This window comes from Prionailurus viverrinus, chromosome D1 (genome assembly GCF_022837055.1).
Source record: "Prionailurus viverrinus isolate Anna chromosome D1, UM_Priviv_1.0, whole genome shotgun sequence".
NCBI lineage: Eukaryota > Metazoa > Chordata > Mammalia > Carnivora > Felidae > Prionailurus > Prionailurus viverrinus.
This window is the reverse complement of record NC_062570.1, coordinates 9,340,090-9,356,068: the sequence shown is the minus strand read 5'-3', so window position 1 is coordinate 9,356,068 and position 15,979 is coordinate 9,340,090. Positions and strand designations below refer to the sequence as shown.

At 45.3% G+C, this 15,979-nt stretch overlaps 1 protein-coding gene across 10 annotated transcripts in view; it reads right to left on the bottom strand.

The window, feature by feature from the left end:
* LOC125146765 (uncharacterized) overlaps nucleotides 1-15,979 on the bottom strand; it is a 325,550-nt gene that overhangs the window by 96,901 nt on the left and 212,670 nt on the right. For all 10 annotated transcript variants that reach the window (XR_007144881.1, XR_007144883.1, XR_007144880.1 and 7 more), the window contains one exon: nucleotides 2,554-2,613. Coding sequence is in view for 1 of the 10 variants with exons in the window: in XM_047823560.1 (XP_047679516.1) it covers nucleotides 2,554-2,613 (60 nt within the window). In the remaining 9 variants the exon portion in view is untranslated. The remainder of the gene's footprint in view (nucleotides 1-2,553; nucleotides 2,614-15,979) is intronic.

Sequence of the window (15,979 nt, the reverse complement as noted above, 5' to 3'; positions counted from 1 at the left end):
GAGAGCAGGATCCTGGGAAACCTCACCCCTACACTCAATTTGTCATCTCTTTGGGCAGATTTCAATCCCTACAACTACTTTTCCCTCTAGACTATTTGAATTAATGGTGAAAGTAAAATTTCATGAGACACTAAATGAATGTTTTACTCCTATGTAAACACCTAGAATTTAGAGCATTCTAGTAAAAGCAAGGGGAAACCGAGCTAAGCTAAAGAGACCCCTCTGGTCGGCTTGCACTATTCGTTCCCGTTAAACTCTGAATGTGTGTTACTTCCCATGGCCACCACCCTCTCCTCCCAGGGAGAGGTATCTATAAATGAAAGAAATCAGGGGACAGACTTTCAAGATGGTTTTCATTTTCCAAGGCATTGGGCTGGCTTCTTGTTAGTATTCTGGAGGCTGCTATATCAAGTAATAAATAGACCCTGGTATTTACTAAAGAGTGTTAGGTGGTGGAAACAACCTGGGCTCAGAGGCCTTGGGTTCAAGTTCTCATGCTCTTGGTTGCGGGTTTGTGGCGTCTCTGTGCTACAGCATCTCCATTTACAAGACAGCTCCTTGTAGCCCTAAAATCATAGCTATTCACAAGCTCACATACACTTACTACCTTCTGTGTTGAAGATTCTGTGCTACTAGGTGTTGAGTATTCTAATTCACTTTGTTGACAAATAATGGATGCCAGTTTAAAGTCCACATTTAGAGTCGCTTCACGGCGTGACATGTTCATCTCTGTCAGGATTGGTTAAAAAGTTCTATGTCTAAAGAATGTGCACTTCGGTGCCATGGAATAAGACAGAGTAGGGACTTTGCTTTTCTTTCTGACTTGAATCAGCTTTGGCCTGTTTTTTATTAAGGTGTGAAAGATTGATGCCGGCCACTTAATTTACCTCAGATGGTGCAATCCAGTTTGTACCAGTGGATGACCTCCACTTGGAAGATACAGGATTTTTTAGAAAATACTACCAACTGGAAGAGAACAGAAGGAAGGCAAGAAGTTTCTCTTTTGTCTTTATTGTGTCCAAGTGAAAATTCGGCCAAACGATAACCGTTATTTACCACAGAACTACTGTGGTTTTTATCCCTCCAAAATGTCACTTGATTATCTTGATACAGCACAATGCTACTTTATTGTTTTGCTACAAGGCAGGGTCCCTGCCCTAATCACAATAGAGAAACATATTTGATCAGCCTCTTTTTCAAGCTGCACTTCCTATAAAGCAGCTACTGAATTATCTGAAACTGACATGAAGCCATCAGCCAAATAATGCAATAATGCACTAAAAAAATATTTCCTGAAAATAAAAGGTCATCGTTGGCTAGATATCTGGACATTTAAGAGATGGTGGGAACATGAAGGCTTGGGTACATTCTCTAATGTGTACAGGGTGGATGTGGTGAGAAGAGGGGTTGATTCTTGAAATAAAATCAACTGCTATCAACAACTCTGAGTCACTAGCAAAAACAAATGACATGTTTTCTGTGATCCTTGCAACATCTCGTAAATTGACCCTAATCAACAGAAAGACCGGGTGTTGTACAGGGTATTCCCTAATTTCTTCTTTTATTTAGCAGACATTTATGGGAACTCTCTACTGTGGCAGGAACAACGGCTGCTGCTCAGGGCTGGGCAGGCAAATGTGACTAAGAACTCAGCTCCACAAAGAGCCTGGAAGATCTAGAAGTTTCTTACAACAGCGTGAGATATGTGATAAGACCTTATGTACATATGTGCTTGGCCTGGGAGTCAAAAAGCAGTAAAAGGTTATCTCTCTGAGTGCCAGAGGTATTTATGATAATAAGTATTATAGCTAGCCAGAAGCTTCCCTTAAAGGCACAACCCAGAAATTGCAAGAATGGCTTTCTCTCATAGCCCATTGGCCTCAACTTACTCTGACTGCAAAGGGTGCTGGGACATAAAGTCTCCAGCTGAACAGCCATTGCCCCTTAAAACACTGGAGTTTCTATTACCAAGAGGAGCAAAGGGAATGACGGTTCAAAGGGGGAACAGTAAGCAATTTCTGCACATGTCATTTTTATTCCGAGCTTTCTTGAGATACAATTGACATATGACACTGTATTAGTTTAAGGTATACAATGTAAGCACCTGACGTATTCAAAAATATTAGGTATATATTGCATATGTACAATATGATCACCACAATAAGTCTAGATGGCACCCATCACCTCACATAGTTACAATTTTTTTTCTTGTGATGAGAACTTTTAAGATCTCCTCTGTTGGTAACTTTAGATGATACACTACAGTGTTGTTAACTGCAGTTGCTGTGCTGTACATCAATCCCCAGTACTTCTTCATCTTATAACTGGGAGTTTGTACCTTTTGATCATCTTTACCCATTTCACCCACCTCCCACCTGCCTCTGGTGATGACCAATCTCTTAAGTATTTGAAGGGATGGCTGAGAGAATCACTTAGAACCTCAGGAATGGAAGCAAATCCAGGGGTCATCTGATAGCCTCTCTGGGGATATTTGGACTTTCTCTTCAATATTCCCATCCGCCTCTCCCCCAGCACTCTCAGGGGGTCACCTACCTGTTTGGGCACTGGCAGGGATGCGGCTTGTTTGCAATACTGCTCTTCTGGGCACATTAACTGAAAAGAAATGAGCCCTACCATTAGAAGCTATCGTCACCCTATTTATATCATCAGTTCTCAGAAGCTGGATCTTAAAAATGAGAAGTGACACTGTAATGGGATTAACGCATCAGCTAATGTAATGGACTCCTTTAGTCAAAACTAAAAGCCATTTAGGGGAAGCACATGAAAGCCATCCATCTAGTAAGGAAAATGTCTCTTCTGAATCCTCAGAAAAATTGGGATTAGAGGGGGACCGCTAAGCTGTAGGGGGTACACCCTTTAGAGGTTTCTTTCTAGACAAGAATTGTGGAATGGGCTCTGCCATGGCCCTGGTTTACTGATCTTCATAATGAGCACTAGAGACAGAACCCTAAGTGACTGCTGACCCCCCATCCATTGACCTTGACTATCCTCAAAGGAGACACATGGAACAGAAGACACTAAGTAGCCGAGTTCCTTACATCTTTTGCAGACCTTCCCTCTGCAGAAAAATAGGAGCAAGAAGCTTGAAGGCAAGATATGCTCCTTAAAAAACAAACAAAAAACTTTGCTATTTGCATATACGTTGATGAATCCTTTAATTAAAGCAATTTGACATTCTAAGGTGTTTTCTCTAATGGCACACATGCACTTCTGTTTCTGATAGGCTGGAAAGTAGGGTATTATCAGAAGATCTGGCACAATGTTGGGTGGATTGTGTGCATAGTTTTAATTGAATTCTCATTTTATTTTTAACTTCCAGAACAGATGGAGTCTGGGGACCAAAATAATCCCACTCTTCCATAAGTCCTTGAAAATGAGTGGCTGTGATCCCATCCATCATTTGATCGGCATTTATATAGATCACCTACTCTATGCCTCGTGTCTGGGCTGCAAAGGAGAGCTATTTTTGTTGCAATAGTCCTGTTGTGGGATTAGCGCTTTGAAGGTTTCAGCGATGGTCACTGCTGGAGCAGAAATGGGTAAATTACAAGTAGGTACAGGAACAGGATGTGACCATCAGGTGGAGGAGGAGGCTCGCAGGACAGTGAACAACCAGCTGGCTGTGGCTGGCTAACTAAGGCCGCTGAGGAGACTCAATGAGCTCGGTAAAGAACACCAAGGTCCATCAGTGATACTGCTCCAGGAAGCCATAAGGAGGAGCTGCTGACAGAATGCCTCATGTCGGCCATCCCTGCTGAAGGGATAGAGAAGGCTGTAGGTAGAAGACGGGGCTCCAAAGAGCAGGTGGACACAGGAACTGAGATGATGGACTCAAAGTTATTTAATTTGAGCATCAGCTTATAGACCAGAGAGATATAACAAAGAGATAGCGAGTAATGAGGAACCTTCTAGCAGGAATCAGATACTCTGCAAGTATTTATTGGCACCTGTCTGGCTGGCAAGGAAAGGGGTTGTAAAACCAGAGGAATATTTATGGGGCTGACACGGGATAAACCCTCTCCTCTGGCTCAAGTTCGCTCTAGGAATACCTTCTGGACCAGGAAATGACCCGGGAACCGGAGGAATGTACCAGCCTGGGGCTCTTGAACATCCTCCAATCTCAGCCTTGCAAACTGGGTGACAAATCGTGCCACCCTCTGGCCCCTGCCCTCTTTTCCTACCCAGGCTGTGCAGCAAGAGCACACAGACCTTCTCCTCTGACATCACTGTCCTCCCCCTCCTCGTCACACCTCGGCTGGAGGCCCACTGCACCAGACAGGCTGGCCACAGGCAGCTCTGGGGGTCCTGGCCATCCAACAGCTGCCCTCCCCTGGGGCAAGTGACTTGGCTTGGGCGTGACTTCAGGCCATTTTCTGAACAAACACTCCCTCAGCACCTTGTGCCGGGTACTGGTTGCTTTAAGCACCTTATAACATTAACTCACTTCAAAGGTACACTTATCTCGATGAGGACAGAGAAAAGTACAGAATTGTGGGACCGTTATATTGTCCCCCTGAAACTACTATACCACTGTGTTAATTATACTTGAATAAAAATATACAAAAAAGAAACCCCCTCTCTGCAATAGGTCATTTTGTTATTTCCTTTTGACAAATAAGGCAACTGAAGCACAGTGAGGTTAAATAGATTGCCTAAGCTGGGCGTGAGCTTCTAGAGTGGGTGCTCAGCCTCAGAGATCCTGGTAACCCCCCCCCCCTCACCGCCCCCCGAGGAGGCAGCACAGTCCTGCCACCAAGCCTTCCGGGGGACGGAGCAGGCTCCCAGGCAGGTGTGTGCCCCTGTGGCCATCTGTTAGGTCAGCACTGTTTCTGAAATCCACGCACTCCTGCGTGAGAAGGGTCCCCCATCTTTCTCTCTGATCAGGACCAACTTTCCCTCTCGTTCTTCCTCCCTTACTTCCCCTGAAAATAAGATTTTTGTTCATGATTATTATTTGGGTTGGGGGATCCTAGGGAGCAGAAAATTGTCATAGGAACAGCAAGTGGTCTGCCCTGTGTTTCAGGAGGGAAAAGAGGTTGGTGCTGCCTTGTCTTAGATAACGTTTTAGATCTGGCTCTCAGGGGGTGCTGACAGATGGGCCCAAGATGCTTGCTTGATGTGACACTGTTTCTTTTCTCCCTGAAAAGTATTCAGTTAAGCTCTGCTTGGAAGGGAGGATCTGTCCTTTCCCTTCCACCCCCCCCCCCCCAGGGCCATCCACAGGACAAAATCATCAGCAATGTGTCTTGTGGCCTGAGCTGTTTGTCCGGTATAACCCCTGCAAACTGGGGGTGAGGGTGTGGAGGTGGGGGGTGTGTGCTTCAACAGAACCAGCCACACACCCTCACACATCCTGACACCCTCATCCCCCTTCCGGCCCGCCTTGGAGACAGTGTTCTGGGGAGCAGCCATAGACACCACTTCCTTTCGTCAACCATCCACCTCAAGGGCCTGCCAGCCCAGGGCCAAGTCCCACCCAGTAGAGGTGCTCCCTCCTCCTGTGGACCACCTTTAGCTATAGAAACACTGAGAAGAAATAGAAAATTTAAAACTAAATCCGTGCTTTCTTTTTAAACCCTGGGTCTGATCAAATTCCTAGGCACGGCACCCTTCTCATTGAATCTATACACAAGGAAGGCATTTGGGACATGAGATGTATTATATCCTATTTAGAGCAAACCTACAAAGGGCAGAGAAAGGGGAGGGGAGCTGATTCTTCTAAATCAGCTTGTCTGTCTCTTATTCCTACTAATTTGGGAGATTACAGGAGGCAGGGGGTCACCCACTGCTGAATTCCCGGGTCCTGGTGCCTGGTAAGCACTTGGTCAATATTCACTGAAAGACAATGGCCTGACTTTCAATATGAGTAACCAAGGGAGTCCACTAGTTTCCCAGCACAACAGCCTGATCCATTCTTTCCTTTTCCAAACTTCCTTCTCAAGAAGCAGCTCAGAACTACCTGAGCTGTGGTACCTTCAGGCTGTGTACGTGGATTACCCCTGGGGCCCAGAAGGGACCACAAGGCAGGGACGACATCATGGTAACAAATCACCAATCCAGGGCAAGGACACACCGAGAAACCGCAGCCACCAAATTGACTCCCTAAGTAAAGATATATTCAGAGTTGAGAGGCCAGGTCCAAGTCAAAGTCACAAACAGGAGACACAAAGTAGTTCTTCCATCCCAGGGCACAGAATTCGAACGGAGATGGGGAGCCTGAGCAAAATCCAGAGGTCTGCAAGGAAAACTGAACGTGCCCCAAATTAATCTTAGTATGTCAAACACGTTCGAAACTGATCTCATCCACTCCCCTCTCGAAGCTTTGTTCTCATCCTCAGAATCCCCCATTTCTGTGGAACCTCACGCATTCAATTCCTTGCAGGAGAAGCCAGGGAACATTCCTGATTCCTCACTACGTTCCAGAGATTTTACCTGTTAAATGTTTCTCGGATCTGCCCTTCCTTCGACACCTGCTAAATGCTTCTGGGTTGCGCCCGTCCTCTGTACTTACTTCTGCGATTCATGCCCTAGTTAGAGACGATTTCTCTCCTCTGGGTTACATTACCACCTGTCCTCCGGGCCTGGCCCTCCCAACGCCTCCTTCTCTAGACAGAATGATCTTTCCAAAACACCCATCTTCCCCAGTCACTTAAATAGAACCCAATCACACAGAGAATTGGATTTAATTAGCGTGCCCTACAACGGCTCTGTGGCACTAACCTCCAGCCTCCTCTCCCATCCTCATTCTTGATGCTCCAATAATGCGATGATCCGTGGTCCCCACACGAGCTCGTCTGTTCGTGCTCCCATGACTTCTCTCTTGCTGCCTCTCTGCCCAACTTCTCACCTTCTTTTAAATAGTTCTGTGGCTTCAATTTTTTTATTTACTAAATTATTAAAAGGACTGATTTTTTAAAAATTTTTTTTAATGTTTATTTTTGAGACAGAGAGAGGCAGGGCATGAACAGGGGAGGGGCAGAGAGAGAGGGAGACACAGAATCTGAAGCAGGCTCCAGGCTCTGAGCCGCGAGATCATGACCCGAGCTGAAGTCGGATGCCTAACCGACTGAGCCACCCAGGCGCCCCAAAAAAGGACTGATTTTTAAAAAAGTCAGTCAACTGCTATTTCTGGTAAAATGTTACACTTTGTATCCCCAAAACCTGAGTGATGCAGAACAGCTAGAAACACTGAGTGAAAACTTTCTTTTTCTTTCTTTCTTCTTTTTCTTTGCCATAAGGTAAACTTATTACTTGGGAAAAATTTAGAAACATTTACACAGCAGAGCATATCTATCCTAAATGAAATCACATAAGAAAGAGATTACAAAACAAGAAACAAATGGTTGCAAAATGTCAACTCCCCTCAAGTGATCTGTGAGGTTAGGGCTGACCTAGTAAAACTTTACTGAGTTTAGCCTGGGATATTGTTTTGTTCAGGTTTTTCTGGTGTGTATGTGTGTTATTTAAAAAACTCATCGAAATTTATTAAAGTAAATGCTACATTACTCTGACAGATTTCTAATGACAGCTCCTCACATATGGGAATGGTCTTTGTTGTTTTAAGTCTCCACACAGTCATATCAAACTTCAGTGGTGGTTTGAGCCACAGTGGATCTTTTTTTCCCAAACAAAATATCACACTTACACCATCTGATTCTGTAGAGTCCAATGAGGTGGAAATACTATGTTCCTAAGACTCATATCAGTATTCTCATAAATGTATTATGAGTGTATTCTATATTCTAAAACACTATCTTAGGAACTAAAATTCTGTCAAACTTCAATAAGAACAAACGTAGTATCAGTTAAGTAACAGCAGTGACACTAAAAGGAGGCTAAGTCAAAATCGCTTATAGAGAGAAAAAGCAGGAAAATGTTCTGCTGACTCCAACCTGTGTGTGAGCCCTGTGTCCTCCCAGCTTATGTCCTCCTGAGGACCAGGTGATGCAGGGGCACCCTGCCCGTGTCGGCCTCTGTCGGGGGCTGCTCGTTCAACAGTACAGGAAAATGGGCCACTCGAAAGAAGCTGGCATATTGTGCAGGGGAGGTCCAGTGAGATGGGTCGACAGGAAACGGCCGGCCATGTACTTGATCCCAGCCACCACACAGGTGACCCCACTCTAATCAGCAGCCCCACTGAGACAGCTTGTAGACAAGGGGCTTCCCTGGACCAGTGAAGTGACCTGTTGTCTCAGAAACGTCTCTGAGGTGGTTATATCTTGGCCCATCTGTTTCACTTGCAAACTTTCATGGTGACCTTCCTGTTAGCACTCATACCTTTCCAACCGAAATGTTGTTTTCTGGGCCCTGCTCACAGCCAGGAACCTGTTCTAACCAATCCCCCGCCCCCGCAACTGAGGATGGCTCGGCTTGGCTCAGGGCCTGCAACCTAGGACCTTTCCTTCTGCAAGTTAAGCTCCTCTTTTCTGACTGGGCTTACAGTGAGAATTGGGCAACATCTTCTAGGTTACACAGTTGAGTCTGTTCAGTGACCCTGACTGCAGAGGGCTCTCCAAACTTTTCCAAACCCTGAAGACCTACCTAAACTAACTTGTGAGAACACAGTCACTCAGAGAAAAGTGCTTTCTCTTTCAGAACGAGTGTTAGCATCAAGGATTCACTTTCTGAGGGCAAGTTTGTGCTTTGACTCTTGGCTACAGACTCAGCCATAGAATAAAGAGAAATATAAAACTGTTTCAGCATTGGAAGCTCCATCAGCTTTCCAGTTGGGCTGAAGTCAGTGGTTAAATGAGTCTCCTGGAGAAAACTTATCTCAGCAGAGGTAGAAATGGGTTTCTTTTCTTAAGTTGGCCATGAGCCTTCAGTGCACTGCTTTTCGAGGCCTATTCTACACTGTGGACAGCTGGCTTGGGGTCTGGGATCTTGGGGTTCTGGGAGAGATGTAGGTTTGGAAACTGCTTCCTTGTCGCCTCTTCCCTCTACCATATTGTGGAAACATGAGCTCCAAAGTTGAGATCAATGGCAAGAACCCTCCGTACAAGCCGGCAGCTGCTTGGCCCCCTCACAGTGCCACAGGGAGTGCAGATTTGGCAGAAGTTCCCCAGCCCATTGATCTCAGAATCCAAGGGGGCCATTTATGACTTGTCGGGCTGTGTTCTTTCTCCTTCCCTCGGATCTTCAGGCATTTAAAATCCTCGTGAGGCAAATAAAGGGGTATGCGATCGAAACCACCTTCGTGAAAAGCTAATGGGTGCTGTAGGGCCTCTTTCTACCCCAGAGCTCCCAACCACCTTCCTGTCACCCGCCACCCCCCTCTGTTCCTTCAGTGAGCATTTATGGGGAGCATATTAGGTACAAGGTGCAATGGTAGGTTCCGTGGGAGACACCTCTCTCTCTAGGCCTTCCTGTTCTCCACAGAATCTTCTTTACCACCAATTTCCCCCTCTTTGGTTAATCTGAAAGCTTCTGCTGAGAGTCGTGCTTTTACACAAAGCCCGAGCGCCCCTGGAGGGTGGCAGAACTCTGTGAAATGTTCCAAGCTGTGCTCAGTAGAAACATTCCATTCAATCTCTCAGTCTTTATCACAAGAACATTACAAGCTGTTCCCATCAAGTGCAGTCCAGCCAGAGTGAACGGAAGCAGCAGTGTGGGGCTTATCAGACACCCCCTGCCTATTGCCTCCATTTGGACTTAGACCTTGAGGGGGTGAACAATGCCACTCTGTCCCCACAGTGGTCTTGGCCATGGGAGCATAGGAGCGGTGCTTCTGTGTTCCTACAAGGTAAAATCTGCCTCAGAGTCCTGTTCATCCATTTGCTTCAGGGAGGACAACGGTTTTATCAAGAGCTACAAAATGCAAAAATGTGAGAACCAGTGTTCTGTAAGTTATTTGGATTAAATCTCGTAATGGTATCTCTGACTATGTCATTTAGATGACTGTGGCCTCCGTTTCTCATTTAAGCAAAGCCGGAAGTATGACAATACCTGACTTCAAGATATACCACAGGGGCACCTGGGTGGCTCAGTCGGTTAAGTGTCCGACTTCGACTTGGGTCATAATCTTGCTGCTTGTGAGTTCAAGCCCCACACTGGGCTCTGTGCTGACAGCTCAGATCCTGGAACCTGCTTCAGATTCTGTGTCCCCCTCTATATCTGCTCCTCCTCCGCTCACGCACAGTGTCTCTCTCTCAAAAATAAAGGAACATTAAAATTAATATATAGATATAGATATAGATATAGATATAGATATAGATAGATATACCACAAAGCTGGGGCACCTGGGTGGCTCAGTCAGTTAAGCATCCGACTTTGGTTCAGGTCATGATCTCACGGTTTGTGAGTTCAAGCCCCTCATTGGGCTCCACACTGTCAGTGTGGAACCTGCTTGGGATTCTCTCTCTCTCCCCCTCTCTCTCTCTGCCCCTCCCCCACTTGCTTGCTTGCGTGCGCGTGCTCTCTCTCTCTCTCTCACTCTCTGAAAATAAACTTAAAAGATATACTACAAGCTGTAGTAATCAAAACTATAGTACTGGCATGAAAATGGACATAGCTTAACAGAACAGAACAGAATAGAGGATCCAGAAATAAATCCATGATTGTATGGTCAATTAATCTACACCAAAGCAGGCAAGAAAATCTCTTCAATAAATGGTGCTGGGAAAACTGGACAGCTCCATGCCAAAGAATGAGACTGGACCACTTTCTAATACCATACACAAAATAAACTCAACATGGATTAAAGACTTAAGTGTGAGACTTGAAACCATAAAACTCCTAGAAGTAATTGACATCAGACATAGAAACATAATATCTGACATCTGAAACATTTTTCTAGATATGTCTCCTCAAGCAGGGAAACAAAAGCAAAATTAAACTATTAGCACTACATCAAAATAAAAAGCACTTTTTGTTTTAATGTTTTTATTTATTTTTGAGACAGAGAGAGACGGGAGCATGAGTGGGGAAGGGGCAGAGAGAGAGGGAGACACAGAATCTGAAGCAGGCTCCAGGCTCTGAGCTGTCAGCACGGAGCCCGACGTGCGGCTCAAATTCATGGACTGTGAGATCACGACCTGAACTGAAGTCGGATGCTTAACCAACTGAGCCACCCAGGCGCCCCAAAATAAAAAGCTTTTGCACACCAAAGTGAAAACATTAGATGTTTTAGGAATTCTCTAAGCTTGATGCCTGATACAATATCTGGCACTTTATGCATACTCAAAGAATATGTTTCTTGAATAAATATGTTGATTAGGACATGAAACATGATATATAAGGAGCATAATGCACTTTGGAGGTCACAGCATGAGTTCAAATGTTAGAAATGCCTGAGGGACAACCAGCATAGGTGACCAGCTGACAGCTGGAAATGTGAGTCTACAGGTCAAGAGAAAGACTGGGGTGGGCTCCCCTCTTCCATGAAGGCCATCTATGGTCCAGCCTTCCCAAGCACAGTGTGATATGCTTGTGCATACATCTTGCAGTTGCTATCTGTGATGATTCTCATTTATCTCCACCTTGAGAGTGTGAGCTCCTTGAGACCAGGGGCTATATTGCGGATCAATTTTATCCCCAGGACTAGGATGGTCCATGGTACAAGGCAGATACTCAAGAATGTTTGTTGACTGAATTATCAAATGAATCCTGAGCATGGTTCTTGGCCCACCCTCTTTCCCTACATCCAAATTTTGAGAAGATCTGTCTATTCTGCTCCTCTCTCTTGGGCCTCATGAAGCTTACTTGAGCTTTGACAATAGCCTCTGATGAGTCCATTTGCTTCCAGTCTTGTCCCTGCTCCCAAATTCATCTTTGACTCCCCCCTCCACATGCCCCCCGCCCCCCTACTAAAATGGCCATGCTAAATCAAGATCTGCTTCAGGTAGCTTTGCAGATTAGAAGCCTGGAACAGTTCCTCATTTCTTTTGAGATAAAACCCAACCCCCTCCCTGAGGCATGCAAAGCCCTTTAGAATCTTGCTTCTGCTTATACCCCCTTCACCCCATTTGCCAGGCTCTTGATTTCAGGGAAGCTTAGGTTTCTGGCTCAACTACTTATTCACAGAAGTTCAAGGGCAACTTTTTTCATCTGGACAACAATTCATCAACTACAAAGCAGGTAAGCTACCACTTCCTATTTCTGAGATTATCATGAGGATCAAATTATTAAAAAAACAAAACAAAACATGTAAGGTGCTAAGCAGAGTAACTAGTACATAGTGCAGGTTAAATCAATGTTTGCTATTACTTTTATTATTATGGACACCTTTTTAAAAATATTTCTTGCTCACTCTCCTTTGTGCCCATCATAAACTGTTTCTCCTTTCTTCTCTTTGTCTAATTCATTTCTCAAGATGTAAGACTCAATTCATATTTCATTTAATCAAAGAGGCCTTTCTTGAGCCTACCATCTTACATAAAGTTTTACGGATTCCTCAAGAACTATGTGCCTACCTCTATTTATTCCAGTGTTTTATAAGTGGATATTTTAAGTTTATTTATTTATTCTAAGAGAGACAGAGAGAGAGCACAAGTGGGGGAGGGGCAGAGAGAGAGAGGGGAACAGAGGATCCAAAGCAGGCTCTGCACTGTCAGCACAGAGCCCTATGTGGGGCTTGAACTCAACGAACCATGAGATCATGCCCTGAGCTGAAGTTGGACGCTTAACCGACTGAGCCATCCAGGCGCCCCTATAAGTAGTTTTCTTTATAAACAGTTATTAAATGAATTAAAATTAGTTACTGGTCTTATCTACCTGTTCCACTATACCATGAGACCCTCAAAAGCAAGAGGACATTTCATATAGTGTCTAGCATAAGTATTCAATTAATGCTTTATGTAGGGAAGAAGGAAGGAAGGGAGAGAGGAGCCTTTAAGAGAGGTGGGGAATGTGGGGGGATAGGAGTTCTTTTAACAAATTAATGTTCAGTTCTAGAGATGCTGAGGTGACTAGCAAACAGATAGGTTTAGGGTCTGGAGCTCAAGAGAAAGACCAGGAGCAGGTACAGACTTGGGAGATGCAGTATAAGGGTGGTTCAAGGCCCAGGAGTGAACACAATAGCCTCGGGAAGATGTCCAGAAGCAGGGGAAGACAAGGAAGGACTGACTTCTGGGAGGCACCGTATTTCAAGGGCAGGCAAAAGAACGCCCAGCAAAGGAGAATGTGCTTCCCCCCTTGAACCTAGGTATGGTTTCAAGATCCCTCACTTGTGACCTGAATAACTAAGATTTCAGGATGCAGAACATTCCATCTCTCCTTCAAGGGACGACAAACTAGGTTAAGTAAATGTTATTGAGTCATATGCCAAACAGCTGTGTCCTTCTCCAGTCCAATTTCTCACCGCTGTTCCATAGGAGACTTGGCCAGGTCTCTCCCCTCTCTCCCCACTTACATGCTCTGTTTCCTTCCTCCTCCTCCACCCCCACTATTCAATCCTGGAGTCTTTGCTTATGCTAATCTTCTCATCTAAACTCTCCTCGTTCTTCTCTATTTATCCAAAATCCTTAGCCTCCAATGTTTCTCCAAAGGTCCACTCCCTCCATGGAGCCTTCCTTGGTCATTCCAGTTCACAGTGACATCCCTGTCCTCTCATGTCTGGATTTGTGGTACCCACACTTACACTGTCATGTTTGTTGGCTTGGTTGTTCTTAAAGTGACCCACCTCCAGAAAAGAAGCTATGTCCTGAGACATAGTCTTAGGTCATAACTCACAATTCATAACCAGACAGTGTGTGCACATTCTTGTCTCCCTTACTCTGGGAACTTTTTACCCACTGCTTTTCTAGAGACTTCTGGGCTGGCCTGAGAGTAGAGTTCTGACTTTGGCCTGGGTGGTCTGGCATCATCTGGATGAGCAGGACAGCTACTGTGGCCTCGAAAGCTGTCCTGTGGCCTCAAAGAGTTAAAACACCTCTTGCAGGGTTCAATTTCCAGAGAGGCAGCTCTTTCAAGGTCAAAGTTAGCAGAGATGATTCATTCCTAAATCAGACAATTCAGTTAAATGCAGGGCAAAGAAGGAATGTTGGCAAATAGAATGTTTTCTCTTTTAAAGGGGTTAAGTTGGTGACTTAGGGACACAAACAGGACTCTTCATCCTGGTAACCCTGGAGTCTGACATACAGAGTCTGGCTATTGGGGACAAAGGTACCCACGGGCTGGGGAAGAGAGGGCTGGGCAAATTCCAGGTAGGACCACTCCATCTGGTCATGGACGAGACAGGTGGCTGGTAGATGTAGCCCCTTAGCTATAACTCTCCCCTGGGCCCCATTTGCACACTCAAACTGTGTGCCAAACCAAGAACAGACAAGTCTCGGACACTAAGACCAAGGCCCAGGCCTCCCATTTGGCCTGAACTCTAATAAGTTCATAGAATGCTGGGTGTTCCCAGAGCTAGATTTCCATTTCATTTCATTTCTTACAAAAATCCCTTTCGGAATGACCTGTTTAAGACAGCCTCAGTCAGGGCCAGTCCTGCTTTCCAGAGAGCCTGCATTGCCAAACGGAGCACGTGTCCAAGGAAGAGGGGACAAAAACGTTAGCTGCCACTGAGTGGGTGATGTCAGGGTGCCAGACAAGGCAGTAGGACACTTATGAACACCATCAGTGATAGGAAAAGTGGGCGTCGTTACGTCCATGTTGCAGAAAAGCAAACTGGTTCAGGTAAGCCAGACGTGTTTTCAAAGCCCAACCCCACCATTTTCATTTAAATCTTTCCTGAGGGCCTACAGTGTGCAGAGCATTGATCTGGGGATGCTACATCAGTGAATAACACAGAGAAGACCCCTGCCATCACTGAGTTTATGTTTTGTAGAGCAGTAGGAAGGGAAGGGAGGGAGGCACCAATCAAGCAAGTGATAAGGTAATTTTAAATGGGGCAATTACGAATAAAAAAAAAGGGATGATTAGGAGAGGGGCCGGTAGCTTTAGATACTAATGTGTCCTGGGTCACAAACAACTTATTTGCTGGAAAAAGCTATTTAACTTCTCTGGGTCTCAGCGTTCTCATCCAGGCAGTGGGTACACTAATTGTGCCTGCCTCATGGTCACTGTGAAGATGAGTGAGCTGTGAAGTTCCAGGCACACAGCAGGCACTTGGTAAGAGCTGGCTCATTATTATTATTAGGTTCAGTGACTTATCCCAAATCATTCCAGGTCGCCTCCTGCCTCCAAGGACCAGTGCACGCTCCGGGGCTGGCATCAAGGACTGCTTCTTTTTCTTCAGTCTTAGAGGGAGCACACAGGCTTCAAGGCCAGAAAGATCTGAGTTCAGATCCAACTCCATCCCTTCATACCATTTTGACCACAGGAGGTTACTAAACTTTCCTGAACCTCTGCCATCTGTAAAATCCCATTACTACGAGGCATCTCTCCAAAGTGGTGCCAAGATTATTCCCGCAAGAGATGAACGTGTGCTGAGTTCTTACCAGGTACTGTGCACATTTAGTGCTCGCGACAGAAGTTCCCTCCTTCCTTTCACTATGAAGGCCATACCACTAGCACAGCCCAGGATTAAATGATCTGGTCTCCCATGAGTTCGGAACAGGGTTATCATACCTGTTGCCCGTGAGGGATTGGAAGAGAATGATGGCAAGTCTGGATAATGCCGGTGGGCACGATATTCATTCATTTGACACACATTCTTCAAGTGTCCTTTGTGTGCTATGTCTGGGATTATCTAGATGACCAGAGCTCTGTCCCTGCTCTCCAAGACTCATGGTCTATGATGACAACAACTTAGGGCTGTGTTAGAGGGGTGTAAGTAAGATACTTTGGATGCACAGAGGAAAAACATGCTTAATTCCATCTAGAGAGGGCAGGAAAGGTTTTATGGAGGAAGTAACATTTGAGCAAAGGATGAATTGTTAAATTTTTTTTAATGTTTATTTATTTTTGAGAGAGAAAGAGGCCGAGCATGAGTGGGGGAGGGGCAGAGAGAGAGAGAGGGAGACACAGAATGTGAAGCAGGCTCCAGGATCTGAGCTGTCAGCGCAGAGCCTGACGT